General features: G+C 48.6%; 2 protein-coding genes and 1 long non-coding RNA gene across 3 annotated transcripts in view; 1 reads left to right on the forward strand and 2 right to left on the reverse strand.

The window, feature by feature from the left end:
* The first annotated feature begins 210 nt into the window (after nucleotides 1-210).
* On the forward strand, nucleotides 211-3,614 carry LOC142560929 (uncharacterized). Its single transcript, XR_012823473.1, has 2 exons — nucleotides 211-377; nucleotides 3,482-3,614. It is a non-coding gene; the product is annotated as an uncharacterized LOC142560929 (long non-coding RNA).
* A 10,515-nt stretch (nucleotides 3,615-14,129) lies between these two features.
* On the reverse strand, nucleotides 14,130-15,899 carry LOC142560930 (DNA-directed primase/polymerase protein-like). Its single transcript, XM_075673354.1, has one exon. The coding sequence runs from the start codon at nucleotides 15,897-15,899 to the stop codon at nucleotides 14,574-14,576; it is 1,326 nt and encodes a 441-aa protein (XP_075529469.1). The 3' UTR covers nucleotides 14,130-14,573.
* Nucleotides 15,900-16,214: 315 nt separating this feature from the next.
* LOC142560931 (uncharacterized) overlaps nucleotides 16,215-17,063 on the reverse strand; it is a 122,711-nt gene continuing 121,862 nt past the window's right edge. The window contains exon 6 of the mRNA XM_075673356.1: nucleotides 16,215-16,346. The gene's annotated coding sequence lies outside the window, so the exon portion shown is untranslated. The remainder of the gene's footprint in view (nucleotides 16,347-17,063) is intronic.

Genomic DNA, 17,063 nt, shown 5'->3' on the forward strand with positions numbered 1-17,063 from the left:
TCAACAACATCCGTTAGTTGACGCGAGCATCAGAAAAAAAAAGAATGTGAAATAAACTTCCAGACAACGTTTTACTTTTTTTATTCTTTCCCACTAAAAGTGAAAAAGTTTTGCGTGTAAAAGAACTTACACTTTGCAACTTTTCGTTGCGTTGCCTAGCAACAAGCTAGCGGCACGCCAGACGCGCGTGCATACGTCATGCGCCAGACAAGCCGCAGGAGTGAACGAGGCCGGCCGTACGTGCGAAGCTCGCGTGCTCGGCGGCCCGTCTGTTTTGGATATAGCCCATGTTTTTGGGCTCCCGGCCTTCTCTATGCTTTTCTTGCGTATCGTCTGCATTTCGACACGGCACCACTGCACTACTGGACTACGGCAAGGTGAGAAATTGTGTTTGACAGTGTGCGGCGCATTTTAAGCACATTTAGGCTTAGTTCGAGTGGCGCAGTTAGCGAAAAACAGCTCCGCCGTCCTGGCGCAGTTAATTTGAGTTAATGCCTCGTCCTGGGAGATGTTTGCGACGCTTTCTATGAGCCCCAACATTACTGTAACTTATTTCGGTAGGTTTTGGGCACGCTTGCCGCGCCCGGCTTATTGACGCAGTAAGCGAAAACCGGCTCGGCCGTGTGAGGCATTTGCGCGTGTACAGGGTCGTCCTTTATGAAAGGGAACGCGCGAGCACGTGGCCCGTGCTCTGCCGAGGCTGCTTACAGCGCCACCAACAGGCAGCAAAGGGAAGCACGTCTGCTTGTGGCGTCATCTGTTGGCGGCTAGAATAACCAGGCATGGCCGATAGGCAAGCGCCTGCTAGAATCAGCTGGAGCACTCCCTCCTCGCATGACTTACGCAAAGAGCGGGGCCTGCAGCGCAACGTGTGCTGCTAGCAAACCGCGTTGGATACGCAAGCGCACTGGAAATGTTGAAGCGGCAACATAAGCCCGGTAGTTATTAGGTACTCCTGACGTACCTATATTAATGCGTAAGCATTCTAGGGCTTCTTCCCTCGGAACTTTGTCCGTGCATTTCTCTGTCTGTAACGCGTGACACGATGCACTGCATGCATAGATATACATGATGTCCTACGAAGGTGTATATGAGAATGCCTTATGAATACCTATGACTGAGACATGATTTTGACTATATATAGTGAGTACTGAGAGGTATAAGTGTAAGTAAAGTTAATAAAGACGTATAAGATTAGTTACAATATAAATAGTTAAATGTAACGGCGATTATTGGAGGGTAATTAGGAATATTGAGGCTAATTAAAATCAACTTGTGCAAAATTATTAGACGAATAAAAAGTTACTAAGGCTAAATCAACAGAGCCTTATCAAGAATTAAGGGTTTATTGAGAATAGTTAGACCTAAATAAGTAATATTAATAATTACAGATATAAACACCTTCGCCATAACTTTAGCTAAGGTTAATGAATTAATTAGCCAAATGCCATCATTATAGAAATAACTAAGCCTGAATAATAAATAAAATATGTTTATTTACCTAAGCTGAAGTTTTATTTTAGTGCATTTCTGTCCTAAACCGCTACAAATCTGGTGAGGTTTATTCATGCTATGGGGGGGAGGGGGGGAGTGGGCAGCCAGGGCTCCGTACTGCAAAAGAAAAGTACGCAGGAACTCTACTGGAGTTGTCAAAGCGTGCATAAGCATACCCCCAAATATAAGTTGGCCCACCCCCATTTTTGCGATTTGGCCCACTACCAAATTTAAGTTGGCCCACCCCAAAAATTTCAAGTTGGTCCACCACCAAATTTTAGGCTGGCCCACCCCAAAATATAGGTTGTCCCACCGCCAAATTTATATTGGCCTACACCCAAGTTTCAAGTTGGCCCACCTCCAAATGTCAAGTTGGCACATCCTCAAATCTTAAGTTGGCTCATCCCAAAATTTAAATTGGCCCACTCCCAAATTTATGTTGGCTTACCGCCAAATTTCAAGTTGGCCTACCTCTACCTAGGTTGGCTTCTCCATGCATTTTCTGTGGACCCTGTGTATCTCTAGGGTTATTCTCTCTAATCATTTTTTTTAATTGTTCCTCATCGCTTATAAAGCTACCAATAATCTACATCTACATTATTATAATAATTAAATGTCGAAAGTTCGCACATTGCGCATTTTTGTGCAGATACAAGGCATTATACTTTTCGCTTGGCGGACAGATCTTGCTTGGTACTAGCCAAAGAATGCTTACGCATTGAAATACGCTGGGACTGCCTATTAGCTAGCAGGCATACGTTGGTCCTTGCAAGCTTCCAATGTGCAACCGTACCAAGACTAGGTGGTGTTGACCAAGTGCGGTTTGCTAGCAGCGTCTGGTTGCAGGTCCCGCTTGTTGTGCATCCACCTGGTGTGGAAGGCAGTCACAGCCGCTTGTCTATCAGTCGTGCCTGCTTATTCTGGTCGCCAAGAGATGGCGCTATCAGCAGACGTGCTTCCCCTTGCTGCCTGTTGCTGGCGCTCTAAGCAGCCTCTGCAGAGCACAGGCCACGCGCTCGCGTGTTCCCTTTGATAAAGGACGACCCTGTACATGCGTGTACTGCGTCGTAGCGCCTAAGACAGACAAGTTTTCGCGCATTCTGTGGCCCCCAACATTATTGTAACTAGCGTCGTTATATTTGGGGTAGTTTAGAAGCACGGTTGCCGCGCCCGGCTTATTGACGCAGTTAGCGAAAAGCAGCTCGGCTGTGTGCCGCAGTTAGTTTCGCGTGTACTGGATCTTACTGGTAGAAGTTCGTGACGCATTCTCTGACCCGAAAAAGTATTGTAATTTATCTGGTAACTTTTTGGGATATCTTAAGGCTTGCTCGCCGCGCCTGGGGTTGTGAAGGTGTTAGCAAAAAAGCAAGCCGGCCATAGTGAGTTACTGAATTTTAGTGGGACAAGTTTGTGACGCATTTTATAGCCCTGCAACAAGATATACCTTATTTCGGTACTCACGCTTCTCGAAAACGCGACGAGCGATTGCCGAGAGTGATAACACGGGAGTGTTGCATGCGCCGGCAGGACGCGTAAAAGATAACACGGAGGAGCTCAAGAACATGACATTTACGTATTATGAGCGACTGAAAACAGGCTTTGCACCCACGAGTCTGACTTGAGTGCGATTAGAAGGCATTCTGCGAGCGTGTAACATGGTCTGGCTGAGCCTGTGTTGTAGCCACCTTTGTGTACTTGGCGTACCATCGTGTCGACTGAGGCCAAGTTGTTTTGGAAACGCGCAGTCACCCGTGTATTTGTGCACTTAAAGTGCATGAAATAATGCCAGGGAAAGGAGGGGTGCTTGAAAATCGGATGTTCAGATTTTATGGCATTGTTTCGGAGGAGTCTTTGCTGCGAAATGTACGTAAAAGTGAATTTATCTGTAATGCCGCTCATTCACCACTTACGCACGTTTCGCCTCTACACGAAATACTCCTGTTAGGTCAATATGCCAAAATGATACATGCTCGTAATTTACTTTCAGCTGATGGGATCCGGTGGAGCATCGTACGGCAACGACTGCTGCTTACCTGGTGCCACAACTTTCGATGAATGCAGAAGAAGCCCGGAACGAGCATTTATATAGAGCAAAATAAACATTTCATCATTTCAGAAGACGTCTTTCGTTTTCTTTATGAAATTGCACCTGACAAATTCGGTGCAGTCTTGTAAAGGTCAATCGCAATCATTTCTACGTAATAATGAAACGATTCCACGCCAAGGCCACGCGAGGTTCAGCAGAAGCGAAGAAAAAAAAAAGATGCCGCGCCGAGCAGCGGAGCCGGCGCGGCGTGTACCAACTGGTGTTCAAAACGCGCGCGCCCAAAACCGAAACCGGAAGGAGTCAACAACATCCGCTTGGTGTGCTACAGTCAATTCGGCCGCTGGGCTCTATGGGAGTGTCCGCTCTTGCTGAAATTTCTTTCTCTATGGTGGGCTCGGGTCCGGAACCCGACGGCCCGTCTTCACCGCCCGCTCCGGTGGTTGACTGACCTCCTCCTGCCGCCGCTTCCTGGGATTCTCCCGGCGTCTCCCTGCGTGTCCTCGAGTGTCCGCTCCACGGAGGAAGGAAACTAAGGAGAGGCCCTGACGTCACTCTTTGTGAAGCAAAAGTGAAGCCGGAAGTTGGCGTTGCTCATGGCGATGCTCCGCCTTTTGTGCCACCCTCCTCTCTTGTTTACATCTTTCGCGAAACCACGCTGCGCTGCGCGTGGTTTCGCGCACGCTCGCGCAACATCCGGCAGAGCACGGTGCAGGTAACACAGCGCAACAAGACACGGTGACTAACGCAAACCCGCCCACACAGCGCCTTTGCCACGGCACGAAACCTACCAGAGCAACACGTGTGAGCGCTCAAAAAATCAGAACAACGCCGCCATTGTGGCCCAAAAGGCGTGGCCATGCAGCAAAAAAAATAAAAAAGCAGCAAAAAAAAAATGAGAACCTATACGTCATTTCCGCCACACTTTTCTCCTAGCGCACGGAGGGGGTAGGGCCTCTCCTTAGTTTCCTTCCTCCGTGGTCCGCTCCTTCTGCCAGCGCATCAGGCTTTTTCTTCTTGTCTGGCCGATTCGGCATTCTCGGATTGGCTGCCTGTCTCCCCGTGGTCTTTTCCGATTGGTTGCTTTTCTTCTTTTTGTTGTTTCATGCGCCGCGCGTTCTCGTGCCGGACGCTCTTCGGCGTCGTTGTTTTCCTCTTTCCACCTCGGCGCGCGTGCACTCAGTGTCGTCTGCTCCTGACCGTCCCGAACACCGCACCGTGTCGCGCACCACACATCACAATATGTAGTTGGTTGTGCATAGCCTGCAGACTGACTTGACGTTGTGGTCTTCTAACCACGCTCACGGCGCGCACGCTCCGACATCGCGCACGCTGGACGACCACCGCGGTTCGAGCACTCCGAGCCGCTATGCATACAACGGGCGCCGCGTCCGTGCCTGCTCCCGCCCGCTCCGTGTGGCGACGCGCCGCTGTGCGCGTATGCGCTCCCACGGCCCTGGCTAGAGCCGGGAAGGCGAGACTGCGCGCGGAGCAAAGGAGACCCTAGGCAAAGTACTCGGGAAAGAAGAAATAACATTTATTAAGCTGGCATTCGATACAAGGACCAGTTTTATCAACATGTCCGAATCTAAGTCTAATTGAGACACATTACATGGCCAAATGGTCGCCGGTGGCCGCTAACGGCACACCGCAACAGAGAGAACAAAGGACCCAGCAGTAAGAGGCTGCCTATTCTTCGGTCAGTGCCTGCCATTGTGCACCCCACAGCAGAGAAAATGGAAATAGAAAGAAACGACTGACGAACAGACGGGGGCACGATTGGAAGACGTTGCCTCAGGACATCAAGACGACGGAAAAGTGACTGTGTCATCGGATATGTCTGTGCGTGTGTTTTGGAGAGGTGCTCGTCTTACATCTGACAAGTGTTTTGAGATCCCGGATCATATCCACGGTTTCCGCGTGCTTGTTCAGCTCTTGGCTAATGTCTAGGACCACTACACTAAAGGAGAACCACAAGTGGACAAAGGAAAGGTTGCACTGAAATTGATGATCTCACTTCTTGATGACATTTCAAGTGGAGACCTTCTGGAGGACGAAAAGATGGGCGCTGTGATGTTCCTCAAAGAGCAGTGTCATCTCCTCATGAAGAGGAATAATGCTGTTTGGTACTCTGCGGAACTCTTGGTGTTGTATAGCATTTTGTACACTATTTAACTGCATGGCTACAAGCTCTTGAGGAGCAGTGGAAAGTTAGTGTTGCCTCATACTGAAACAATCAAGCGTGTCTGTGGTGCACATGATGTTAGTCCTTTAAAGGAGCAAAATGAAGAGGGCTTCCTAAGATATATGAAAAGGAAGGCGTCTGCTGAAAGCACATGAAAGAAATGCAACATTAATGGCAGATGTAATATACTACAGCAGTTCTTTGAATACAAGGGTGGCAGCATAACAGGGGCTGCTGTGAACTGCTCTGAACTCGCTAAGACAGTGCATGTATTTATAGTGCAGTCTCTCCTGTCACCGTTCAACGATGTTGCACACATCCTTCCAGTGTCAAAAATTACTGCGGAGAAACTGCATGAAACTGTAAAAAAAGTAGTCTTGAGACTTGAAGAAGCGGACCTTCATATCGTTGCAGTCATCACAGACAATAATTCCGTTAACCAGAAAGTAATGGCTATGTTCAGTGTGGCCCAGAAGCTCAAAATTGTTTACCCCCATCCAGCTAATCCGCAGCAGCCACTCTTTCATATTGTTGACTCTGTGCATTTGCTGAAAAGTACCAGAAACAATTGGCTAAACAAAAAAAATCCTGACAAATGTCTATATTACCCATCTTATCCCTGTGGAACCACAGAAAGCAAGAAAATGAAGGGTGCTTCGATCATATCACTCAGACAGCTTCATCAGGCGGAACAAACTAATACTGTGAAAGTGGCTTTTGGGCTAACGTATAAAGCATTAAACCCCACAAATATTGAGAGGCAGAAGGTGAAACTTGCTCTGCAAATTTTTAACTCTTTTGTTTCATCTGCTTTGAGGATAAGAGGTGAAACCCTGCATACGACGCTTGCAGATGGTACTGCAGATTTCGTTGACCTAATTGTGCGATGGTGGAGCATCGTCAACGTCAAGACTTCCCCATAAGGGACACAGAGTGAGAGATGTGTGGCCAGAGCCAGTACGTGAACTCAATGGTGAGCAGCTGCAGTTCCTCGACACATTTGTTACCTGGCTTGACAACTGGAAAAGTAGGTGTGGGCACACAGGTTCATTGACAAAGGAGACCCACTCAGCTCTCCGGCCTTGATCGAGGTGTCAAGATATTGTTTGGACAAGCTCGGTTTTACGTACGTTCTCCTTGGAAAATTTCAAACCGATCCCCTCGAAGCTCGGTTTGGAAAGTACCGCAAGCTGTGTTGGTCCCATTACAATGTGTCGATCACACAGGTATTTGGGGCTGAGGCAAAGATCTGCCTCCAGAACACACTGATCTTGCCAGATATGCCAGCATCCACTGACACTTGCAAAGAAACGTGCGCTGAAATGCTGATTGACAAATATAACAGAAAGCTAAGAAGCTGTGACCTAATGAAGCCCCGGGAAGACATGCCGGCATTGGTGTACATCACTGGCTACTGTGTTTATGCTGCTTTGAAGCACCAGCCTTGCAATGACTGCTGTGATTTATTCACAATTACTGAGAGAGAGCTTGAATGCAGTGAGCATGTGCCGATTGATAATATTGACATGTGTACTTAACTTTGTCTGGCGACCACATTTCGCCGCCGAACAAATGTCATTGCACAGCGCAGGACGCGCCTGCATGTAAAAGAAGCTTCTGGAATGTTATCGATGGTTCCGTCCACTGTCTTTCACCGCAACTTGTGTAATCTGATTGCATCTATGCGCGATGCGAATAGTGTAGAACATTGTGGAAGACACGCGGATCCCAGCGGTTAATCTGGAACATTCGACGACCGATCTATAAAAGCCAACGCGCTTGACCCGCAGATCAGATTTTGACGATCGCCGACTCTGTTCGCCGTTCTTTGAGTGTAGCCTGTTTTGTGGGCACAGGTTCGCCCAATAAAAGTTAGTTTCGTCTTTTGTAGTATTGCTACTGTGTTCTTCACACATCACTCCACGTGACATCTGGTGGAGGTGCTTTACGTTCATGTACCGGACGCCCCCGACAAGCCGTTATCCAAGCCCGGACTGCAAAGAGAACACCAACGTCGTCCAAGAACACCGAGCAAGCCGCCGGCTACAGCAGCTGCCCCCGGAACACAGTCTTCTACCAGATACGACCAAGAAGACAGTCCAAGAAGATCGTCCAGAAACAACCCAGAAGACATCCACAATGGCAGCCGCAGCGGCCCCAATAATTCTTCAACAGCACAGGGAACTACCGACATTCCGCGGATCCAAATTTGAAGACCCGGAAAGCTGGCTGGAAACATATGAGAGGATGGCTACATTTAACAGCTGGGAAAGCGACGACAAGCTGTGACATGTTTATTTTGCATAGGAGGACGCCGCCAGGACGTGGTTGGAGAACCGAGAAGCCACCTTAACGACCTGGGACCTGTTCGGAAGCGCCTTCCTGCAGACATTCGCAAGCATCGTACGCCTAGAACGAGCCCAAGCGCTATTAGAAACCGGGGTGCAGCTACCTAATGAGAAAACCACGATCTTCACGGAAGAAATGAGCCGTTTATTCTGCCACGCCGACCCTGAAGTGTCCGAGAAGAAGAAAGTCCGCCTACTCATGCGTGGTGTGAAGGAGGAACTTTTCGCCGGAATGGTACGAAGCCCACTGAAGACCGTCGACGAGTTTTTTCGTGAGGCCACCAGCATCGAGAAGACACTCGAGGTGCAAAACCGGCAATTCGACCGCCGCACCAACTCTACAAACTACGCCGGAGTTCAATCACTGGCCTCCAACGACCAACGCGAGGCTATCAGGGCAGTCGTACGAGAGGAGCTTCAGAAGATTTTCCTGTCGTCGCAGCCTCAAGTGGCCTCAATCGCTGACATTGTGAAAGATGAGTTTCAGCGGTCGCTTGGAGTTCCGGAGGTGCAAACTCAATTACCGCAACCCCAGCCAGAAGCGATGACCTACGCCGCCGTCGCACGCCGTCAAGGTCCTCCTCCGCGACCGCGCCCCCAGGGCCCTGTAACGCCGCAATTCCGCCGACCGCCGCCACCAGCCATGCCCACCCATCGCCCCACGCAGCTACCCGAGGAAGACAGACGTTTGGAGTTCTCCTGACCACCGCCCGCTCTGCTACCACTGCGGAGAAGCGGGTCATGTCTACCGATGATGCCCATACCGGGAGATGGGACTGCGAGGTTTCGCCGTCAATGCTCTGCGCCCGCAGCAAGGTGAACGCCCTCGACGACCGTCGCGCTCGCCATCACCAGGCCGCTACCTGTCGCTGCAGCACCAACCATGCACGGGCCCAGCCCCGGGCCGGTCAGCGAGCCCATATCCGAAAAACTAAAAGCAGCAACCGATGGAGGTGCGGTTGCTGTTCGTCGAACTAACGAAGATCCTACGCCGCCGTCGAAGACGCCAAAAAAACCACCTTGACGACATAACGACACGCCGCCGTCCCGACAAAGTCTGGAAGCAAAGAATGCGACGATGAAAGACGGCCTGACGACGTCACACAACAGCCACAGGTCAACGCGACGCAGTCGTGATCCGACGCCAAGACCGAACTGTAATGCAAGACAAAGAACCACCGACCTCGACGTGCTTCTCGACGGCCACGCAGTCACCGGATTAGTCAACACAGGGGCGGATTACTCCATCATGAGTGGACACATCGCCACCCAGTTGAAGAAAGTTAAGAGTACGTGGGAAGGCCCTAAAATTCAGACCGCTGGAGGACACCTCATCACGCTGACTGAAATCTGCACGGCAAGAATTACCATTCATGACCGGACTTACCCTGCCACCTTCGTCATCCTCCAACAGTGTTCACGAGACGTCATCCTTGGCATGGACTTCCTGAACCAACAAGGCGCAATCATCGACCTGAAGTCGAAGTCGATAACACTGTCGGAAGATTGTGCGATACTGCCGGAGAGCTCTTGTAGTCACCACGCCTTAAGCGTGCTCGAAAGTCAAGTCAGCATCCTGCCACGCTCCAGCATTGTCATTTCCGTCGGCACCGAAACACCTGCCGATGTAGAAGGCGTCATTGAAGGTGACCAACGTCTATTGCTAGACCGTGAAATTTGCATCGCAAGAGGGATCGCTCGACTGCACGGAGGAAGCACGAAAGTGTTGCTGACAAACTTCAGCCAGGAGTTCAAGCACATCAACAAGGGCACTACGATTGCATACATCGAGGAAATTCTGGAAAACAGCAATGCGTTTGTCCTCTCAGATTCTGCCGCATCTACCCCGACGACCGTAGTTCCCGAGCCAGACATCAACATAAATCCAAGTTTCCCCACGATTAAGCAACAACAGCTCAGAAGTCTACTTCGACGATACAAAGAGTGCTTTTCGACATCATCAAGGATTCGACGAACCCCAGTCGCAAAGCATCGCATAATAACTGAGGAGTGCACTCGACCTCTCCGCCAGAGCCCATACCGAGCTTCGACGCGAGAACGTGAAGCTATAAGGCACCAAGTCGACAAAATGCTGCGCGACGACATCATCCAGCCGTCCAAAAGCCCGTGGGCATCTCCTGTAGTCTTGGTGAAAAAAAAGGACGGAACCCTACGTTTCTGCATCGAGTATCATCATCCGAACAAGATCCCGAAGAAAGACGTATACCCTCTCCCACAGATAGACGACGCATTGGATCGGCTCTGCAACGCTAAATACTTCTCGTCGATGGACCTCAAGTCTGGCTATTGGCAAATAGAAGTCAATGAAAGAGATCGCGAAAAGACGGCCTTCATCACCCCAGACTGCCTCTACGAGTTCATGGTTATGCCATTCGGACTGTGCTCGGCGCCTGCAACGTTCCAGCGCTTAATGGACGCGGTTTTAGCAGTATTGAAGTGGCAGACCTGTCTAGTTTACTTGGAGGACGTCGTCGTCTTCGCCGGAAATTTCGACAGTACTAGAGGCCATCAAGTCATCAGGGCTCACTCTGAAGCCGGAAAAGTGCCGCTTCGCTTACGATCAGCGTCTGTTCCTAGGCCGCGTAATCAGCAAATCTGGTGTCCGCCCAGACCCGCAAAAGACAGCTGCCATCGCACAGTTCCCGCAACCCATCAACAAGAAGGCAGTGCGTAGATTCCTTGGCATGTGTGCCTACTACAGGCGCTTTGACAAGGACTTCTCACGCATCGCTGAGCAGTTGACACGTCTAACTAAATGTGGTGTTGAGTTCAAGTGGGAAACGTCGCAGTCCGACGCATTTGAAGAACTCAAACGACGCATGCAGTCGCCGCCGGTACTTGCGCACTTCGACGAGTACGCCGATACAGAAATCCATACTGACGCCAGTAGCCTAGGCCTCGGTGCCGTTCTAGTCCAGAGGAGAAACAGAGTCGAACAGGTGATACGTTATGCTAGCCAGTCGCTGCCAAAAGCGGAAGGCAACTATTCTACCACCGAAAAGGAATGCCTCGCCATCGTTCAGGCTACCCCTGAATTTCGCCCTTATCTATATGGCAGGCCATTCAAAGTTGTCAGCGACCATCACGCGTTGTGTTGGCTAGCGAATATAAAGGATCCTTCAGGACGACTGGCGCGGTGGAGCCTCAAACTACAACAATACGACATTACTGTAACCTACAAGTCCGGACGGAAACACTCCGATGCCGATTGCCTATCACGTGCCCCCATTGACCCGCCACCGCAACATGACGAGAATGACGATGCATTCCTTGGAATGACAAGCGCGGAAGACTTCGCTGAACAACGGGCAGACCCGGAGCTAAAAGGCCTCGCCGAATATTTGGAAGGGCACACCGACGTTGTCCCCAGGGCATTTAAGTGCGGATTACCTTCCTTCACGCTTGAAAACAATTTAGTCGTGAAGAACTTCTCACCAGTCCGCGTCAACTAGCTTCTTGTTCCGTCGGCGCTGCGTCCAGAAGTACTGCGCGCCTTACATGACGATCTGACCACCGGGCACCTCGGCTTCTCCCGGACGCTATCAAGGATACAAGAAAGGTATTACTGGCCGCGCCTAACAGCCGATGTCGCCCGTTATGTCAAGACATGCCGAGACTGTCAGCGACGCAAGACAGCATCGACAAAGCCAGCGGGACTACTACAGCCGATAAAGCCTCCTCACCGACCTTTTCGGCAGATCGGGATGGACTTGTTGGGACCGTTTCCGACATCAACATCCGGAAATAAGTGGATCGTCATGGCGACGGACTATCTCACCCACTTCGCTGAAACTAAAGCTCTACCGAAAGGCAGCGCAACCAAAGTGGCGAAATTTTTTGTCGAAAACATCCTGCTGCGACATGGCGCCCCAGAAGTCCTCATTACCGACAGAGGAACGGCCTTTACAGCGGAGCTCACCCAAGCCATTTTGCAATACAGTCAGACAAGGCACAGGACAACGGCCTACTACCCACAGACCGTTCTTTGAGTGTAGCCTGTTTTGTGGGCACAGGTTCGCCCAATAAAAGTTAGTTTCGTCTATCACAGTATTGCTACTGTGTTCTTCACACGTCACTCCACGTGACAATATGAGCAGAGGCGGCTTGAAATTTCCACAGCCATGTGTCGTTCATGTGTGCTGTGAACCAAGATTGTGCTAGAACATGCTACAGGCAAAGAATGTGAGAATATGTTTCATGTAGAGAGTAATCAGAGAGCTGGACTTCTAAGTGTGAAGAAGTATTTGCTCTGTGACAGTGAAGACTTCTACATTTGTGCAACAGGTCACAGTCAAGAGTCAACGTTAAAGAATGTCCTTAATCCAGCAGTAAACACTCTGCTGAAGAATTACGCAGCCTTCAAGAACGACAAGATAAACAAAGAAAAGAATAATGGGAAAAAGAGAAAGTTGATTACCCTCAAGTGAAAATGACGTGTGCTGTTTTCGTGAATGTGTGTGCTACAATACATACAATATATGAACTGTGTGCTATGTTGTCTTGACTTCTCAGGAAATTTTAAAAATTATTCAGCATTGTGAAGTTCAGCAGATTTTCCTTATTAAGCTAGTGAGTTATTAATGTGAGTGTTGTGTGTTCGAATGTTAGTGGAAACCAATGCCAAATAATATGTGTGACATGAATTGCACAGCTGTCTGTGACAGACTGAAAAAAGAAAGATGTTTTTCCGGCGCATCGTCTTTCTAGACCCAAATTCTGCAGTGCATTTTGTTTTATGGGGGCCCCATTGTCAGCTTTACTCCAAATGCCAAAGTTGATGTGGAAAAACTTGTCTTAGTTCCTTAATCACGGCAGTACTAAATTTATACTGGATGCAAATAAATTCCGGAGGTATACCCTCGAACATGCTGCAGTATTGTGCTTTATTTCTTTCGATGGCACCTCTAGCGGAGGCAGACGGGCTGTGTGGTGACGTTACAGGAGGAGTGCCGAGGCCATAGAGTTTCATATTAGTATTTATTTAGAAACTACATGTTTGGCTATCTCTCTGAAACCAAAATTTGGCCTAGTCGCTACATACAAGACTCCAAATAATTACCTGTCATTCTCTGAAGCTAATTATGTTTGGTGCCGTGATTACTGGGTCATTAGCTACTTATTGCAGCAGAAAAAACAAGATCGAAAATTTTTGTCATTACTCCTTTAAGTACACATATATGGCCACAAAATGCCATGTGTCACTCTTTCCCTTCACTCGCAGCACCAATTCAAGGAGTACAGCAATGTAGGCTCGCAGGCAGACTTACAAGGGAAAATGCACACTTTATAAAAAAAAATGCAGTCTTGTTTTTCTCAAGGCAAAAGACGAATCACTTCTATGAAGAACACACAAAAAGCATCCATTAATAAATATGCTGACCAATAATGGGCATACAGCATTGTTTACCTAATGACAACTTCATAAAACACAAGACAAAATGCGGTACTATTATGGTAGCTGCACCTCAAAAACAGGGATGTTAGCTGATTACTACAGCACTTTGCTAAATTGATCAGCAAAGCAAGGTGCTAGGCCATTGGCTACATTTTTGCTGTTACCAAATCTGGTATCCCAGGAACTATTTCAAATAATCATCCAGTAAAATGATGATATGGTGCCTGCCCCTTCATCACATAGCTCACTTGGCTGTAGAGAAGACGCGTTTTAAAGGGTGGGGGGCTAGTTTTCAGAAAGAAATCTAGCTCAAAATTGACCCGACAGCCAAAGGCGCATTTAATTTGAAGCCAACTCGGATGAGAAGTACTCCAATTTGTCTATTACTAGCACAATCTGGTAGCCCTGAGGACCATGAAAAACGATAAACAGTCCCTTTAGCAAAAAAAAAAAAGTCTTTGCACAGTAATATATGTACTGGACATGCATAATGCAGGAAATGCATATTTCGCTTAACATTTTTGAAAAAAAGATTTTCGGCTTACTGCTGCAATATTATTGCTCAAATTTTGTCGAAATATCACACTTTTGAAAGGCGGTGGCACAAGCTCGACGGCTGCTGAAAGACTTGTTCCATATGAGTGGGCAGCATGCGGGAACACTCCCTGAATGGCTGCTGTCATGCAGCTGCCGAAAGGCTGCAACACAAATTTATGCTAGCCTGTCTCAACAGCAGCTTGCGCTGCCATAGATGAAGGCAACCATTTTTTTTTAACAAAAAGCAGTCAAGTAACAAAATAGCGGAAAGACTCCAAATGCTTTCTTTCAGAGGAATTTGAGCAAGAACAATGCCGTGGTAAGCGCAAAATGTTTTATTTTTTAATTGTAAGCAAGATACGCATGTCCCTGTATATTGGTCGAAAAGCTGCTATAGAATCTCTGCAAGACAACTATTGAATATTAAAAAGAAAGAAAAACGCATTTACCTACACACATTTCATATGCAAATTTGATTTGAGTTCTATGGCGAAAACAGACAATTATAACAGCTTTTCACCGGAGAAATTTATTCAAAGCAAAAACCACTCAGGCACTGAGCATTTCATCAGGGATTTGGCTGAGCCAGAAGGACGGAAGGCACTCGGGTGGAACGGGACGAGGCACCGAACGAAATGATATCGCTCGGCAGTCAGGATCGTAGCACTTTTGGTAGAAGCTGCCAACATTCACATCAACCACATACATGATACCATTGCTGCGGTGTTCGCGCCCGATATTCTCGCAATACCGGTAGCCTTGCACATCGTACACCAGCGTGTCAGTGTCGGCAAAGTGCGACACCTGTCGGATTGTCCCACGCGGGGCAATGACGCCTCGAATGAACTCATCAACGTCTGGATATGGTGAGCTAAGTGACGTAAAGCTGCCTTGCTTCTTTGTCACAGATGCAGGAAATTTTGCTACAGCACAGTCCACAGAAAGTGTCAGCAGATGTGTACCGGTCTGTTGAGGTGGCCATGTGACGAGACTATCGAGGAAGATGTCCTTGTCTTCCGGCTGCTTCCTTAAGGAACGGACATAGCAGTCGTTCTGAGACAGCACCAAAGGCGTGTCTTTCTTGAGCTTTGTGCACTGAAATAGACGGAAGTTGCGGTTGCGCGTGTACACAGCCTCGTCACAGAAAAGCACTTCCTTGCCGTTTTTGTTAAGCACGAGAGGGTTTGCCCGGCGAGCCCGGGAAGCAGCCAAGGCAGACTTTGGTGCCACAGAACCTTTCCTCATTTTCTCACACACAAGGTGAACAAAGGCACCGGCTTCGCGGTTGTCTCTAAACATGCGTGTTCTCTGAAAAATGAGGTGGCAGCTGAATTTCTCTGCGGAGCTCGAATCCAGCCAGAGGACATCGTCTCGGCTGCAGCGGTCCCCGAAGAGATCTCCCAACTCGCGGCACACGGAGTCAACAAAATGCTCGACCATGGCGACGCCGTCTCTGCCTTGATTAGGCTTGCGCTCAAACTCGAGGTCAAAGTAGAGCTTGCATGGTGCATCCTCCGCAATCACCTCGTACATGCAGCGATCCGAAGGCCGGCGCATTTGCAGCACGTTCCACAAGTGGAGTGGATGGGTCACCAGATACGCACGCTTCCCAGGGACATCGCTCTCTTGAAGCTCGTAGGAGAACACCCGCACGTCATCGTCCAGAGTTCGAGCAATGGTCAGCGCTTGAGCTTGCGTAGGTAGTAACTTCCAGACAACAGTTGGTCCAAGGAGGCTGTTGCGGAAGTTGACCTTGGCAGGTTCCTCGCGAAATTTTTTCGTTGCTTGCTCGACTCTCTCAACGAGAGGGCTTCGCTTGTGGCTCTCGCCATAGAAGGAAGTCGTTGGAGTTGAAGGGCACTCGAAGGCGCACATTCCTATAATCACCGGCTTCGTTGTGATCTGAACAGCTCACATGTAGAGTCTTCAAACATGCACTCACATGCACTGATCCTAGACTTCAGTTGAAAAACGAGATGGACCGTATCAGACCAATCCAAGTCCGCCAATAAGCACACAACACGCAGAATCTGTTCTCTGGTTCATATGTGATCAAGCCTTCACGCCTTCTCTTTTAAAAGGTGCACCTGTCACCTCCCAGTTTGAGACTGCTGCATGGTTACCTGCTCGCAGTGAAAAACAAACAGGGGGGCAAGTGGGCCTCCCTAGCGGCTGCTTTGCTGCTGGGCGACTGTTCTTCCTTTTTTCTTCATTGTCGTCCTTGACTATCGAACACTCACCATGGACACCAGATGTCTGCTTCCACCACACAACAAAAATATTTATCTTCATAGGATGTCAGGCTTGCACGTCCAGATGTGGCTGCACCAGAAAAACAAAATAGAATGTGCGCATGAAGCCACTGTTTCTAATTTCAAAAAATAATTAAGAACACAGGTTACTTTTGTGATAAACATCATAGTCTTTACAAAGACTAAATTAAATTAAGGTTGATGCCAAATTTTGGCTGGTGAGAACATTAATATCCTGGATTGCTGCATATAATTAAATAACCAAAAACAGCTCACTGAAATAGAAGGGCAATACTCCGACTCTTTCACTCTAATAGAGTTTTAGCGTATACGGTATCATTTATGGATTGCAGAGTTGGTGAGTCGTAAATGGGAATGGCTGGACTGGTGGTGCAGAGCTCAACGAGACAAACAGAGATCAATTATTGCAACTGTGCGAATTACCTCTGTGTGAATTTTCCACAGCGGCATAATCATAACAGCTTGGCATTTCCTCCTTTTACAGCGAAGCTGTATGTGGCTAGGCGCTGGGAAAAAAATTGCGTGCCTCTATCTAGCCGTGTAGATCATCATATTATAATATCAGATATTAAGCTGCTAAGAACAGGTACTACACATTCACTCATGTCGGCCTGTCTACGTTTGCACAGCCCTCTCTCTGTCGGCGTTCCAAACGCTTGCGTATCTCCTTTCCTTCCACTCTCCCGTGGTGGCGGTCCCTTAAGCGGGCTGCCCATCAGGACCGTGAGGCGGAAAGAAATGTGAACCATCCATGTGGCCCTGATCT

Source organism: Dermacentor variabilis, chromosome 10 (assembly GCF_050947875.1).
Source record: "Dermacentor variabilis isolate Ectoservices chromosome 10, ASM5094787v1, whole genome shotgun sequence".
NCBI classification, from domain to species: Eukaryota; Metazoa; Arthropoda; class Arachnida; order Ixodida; family Ixodidae; genus Dermacentor; species Dermacentor variabilis.

Excerpts from the sequence above, each read along its gene's own strand:
- LOC142560930 (XM_075673354.1), bottom strand. The coding sequence starts at position 15,899 with ATGTGCGCCTTCGAGTGCCCTTCAACTCCAACGACTTCCTTCTATGGC.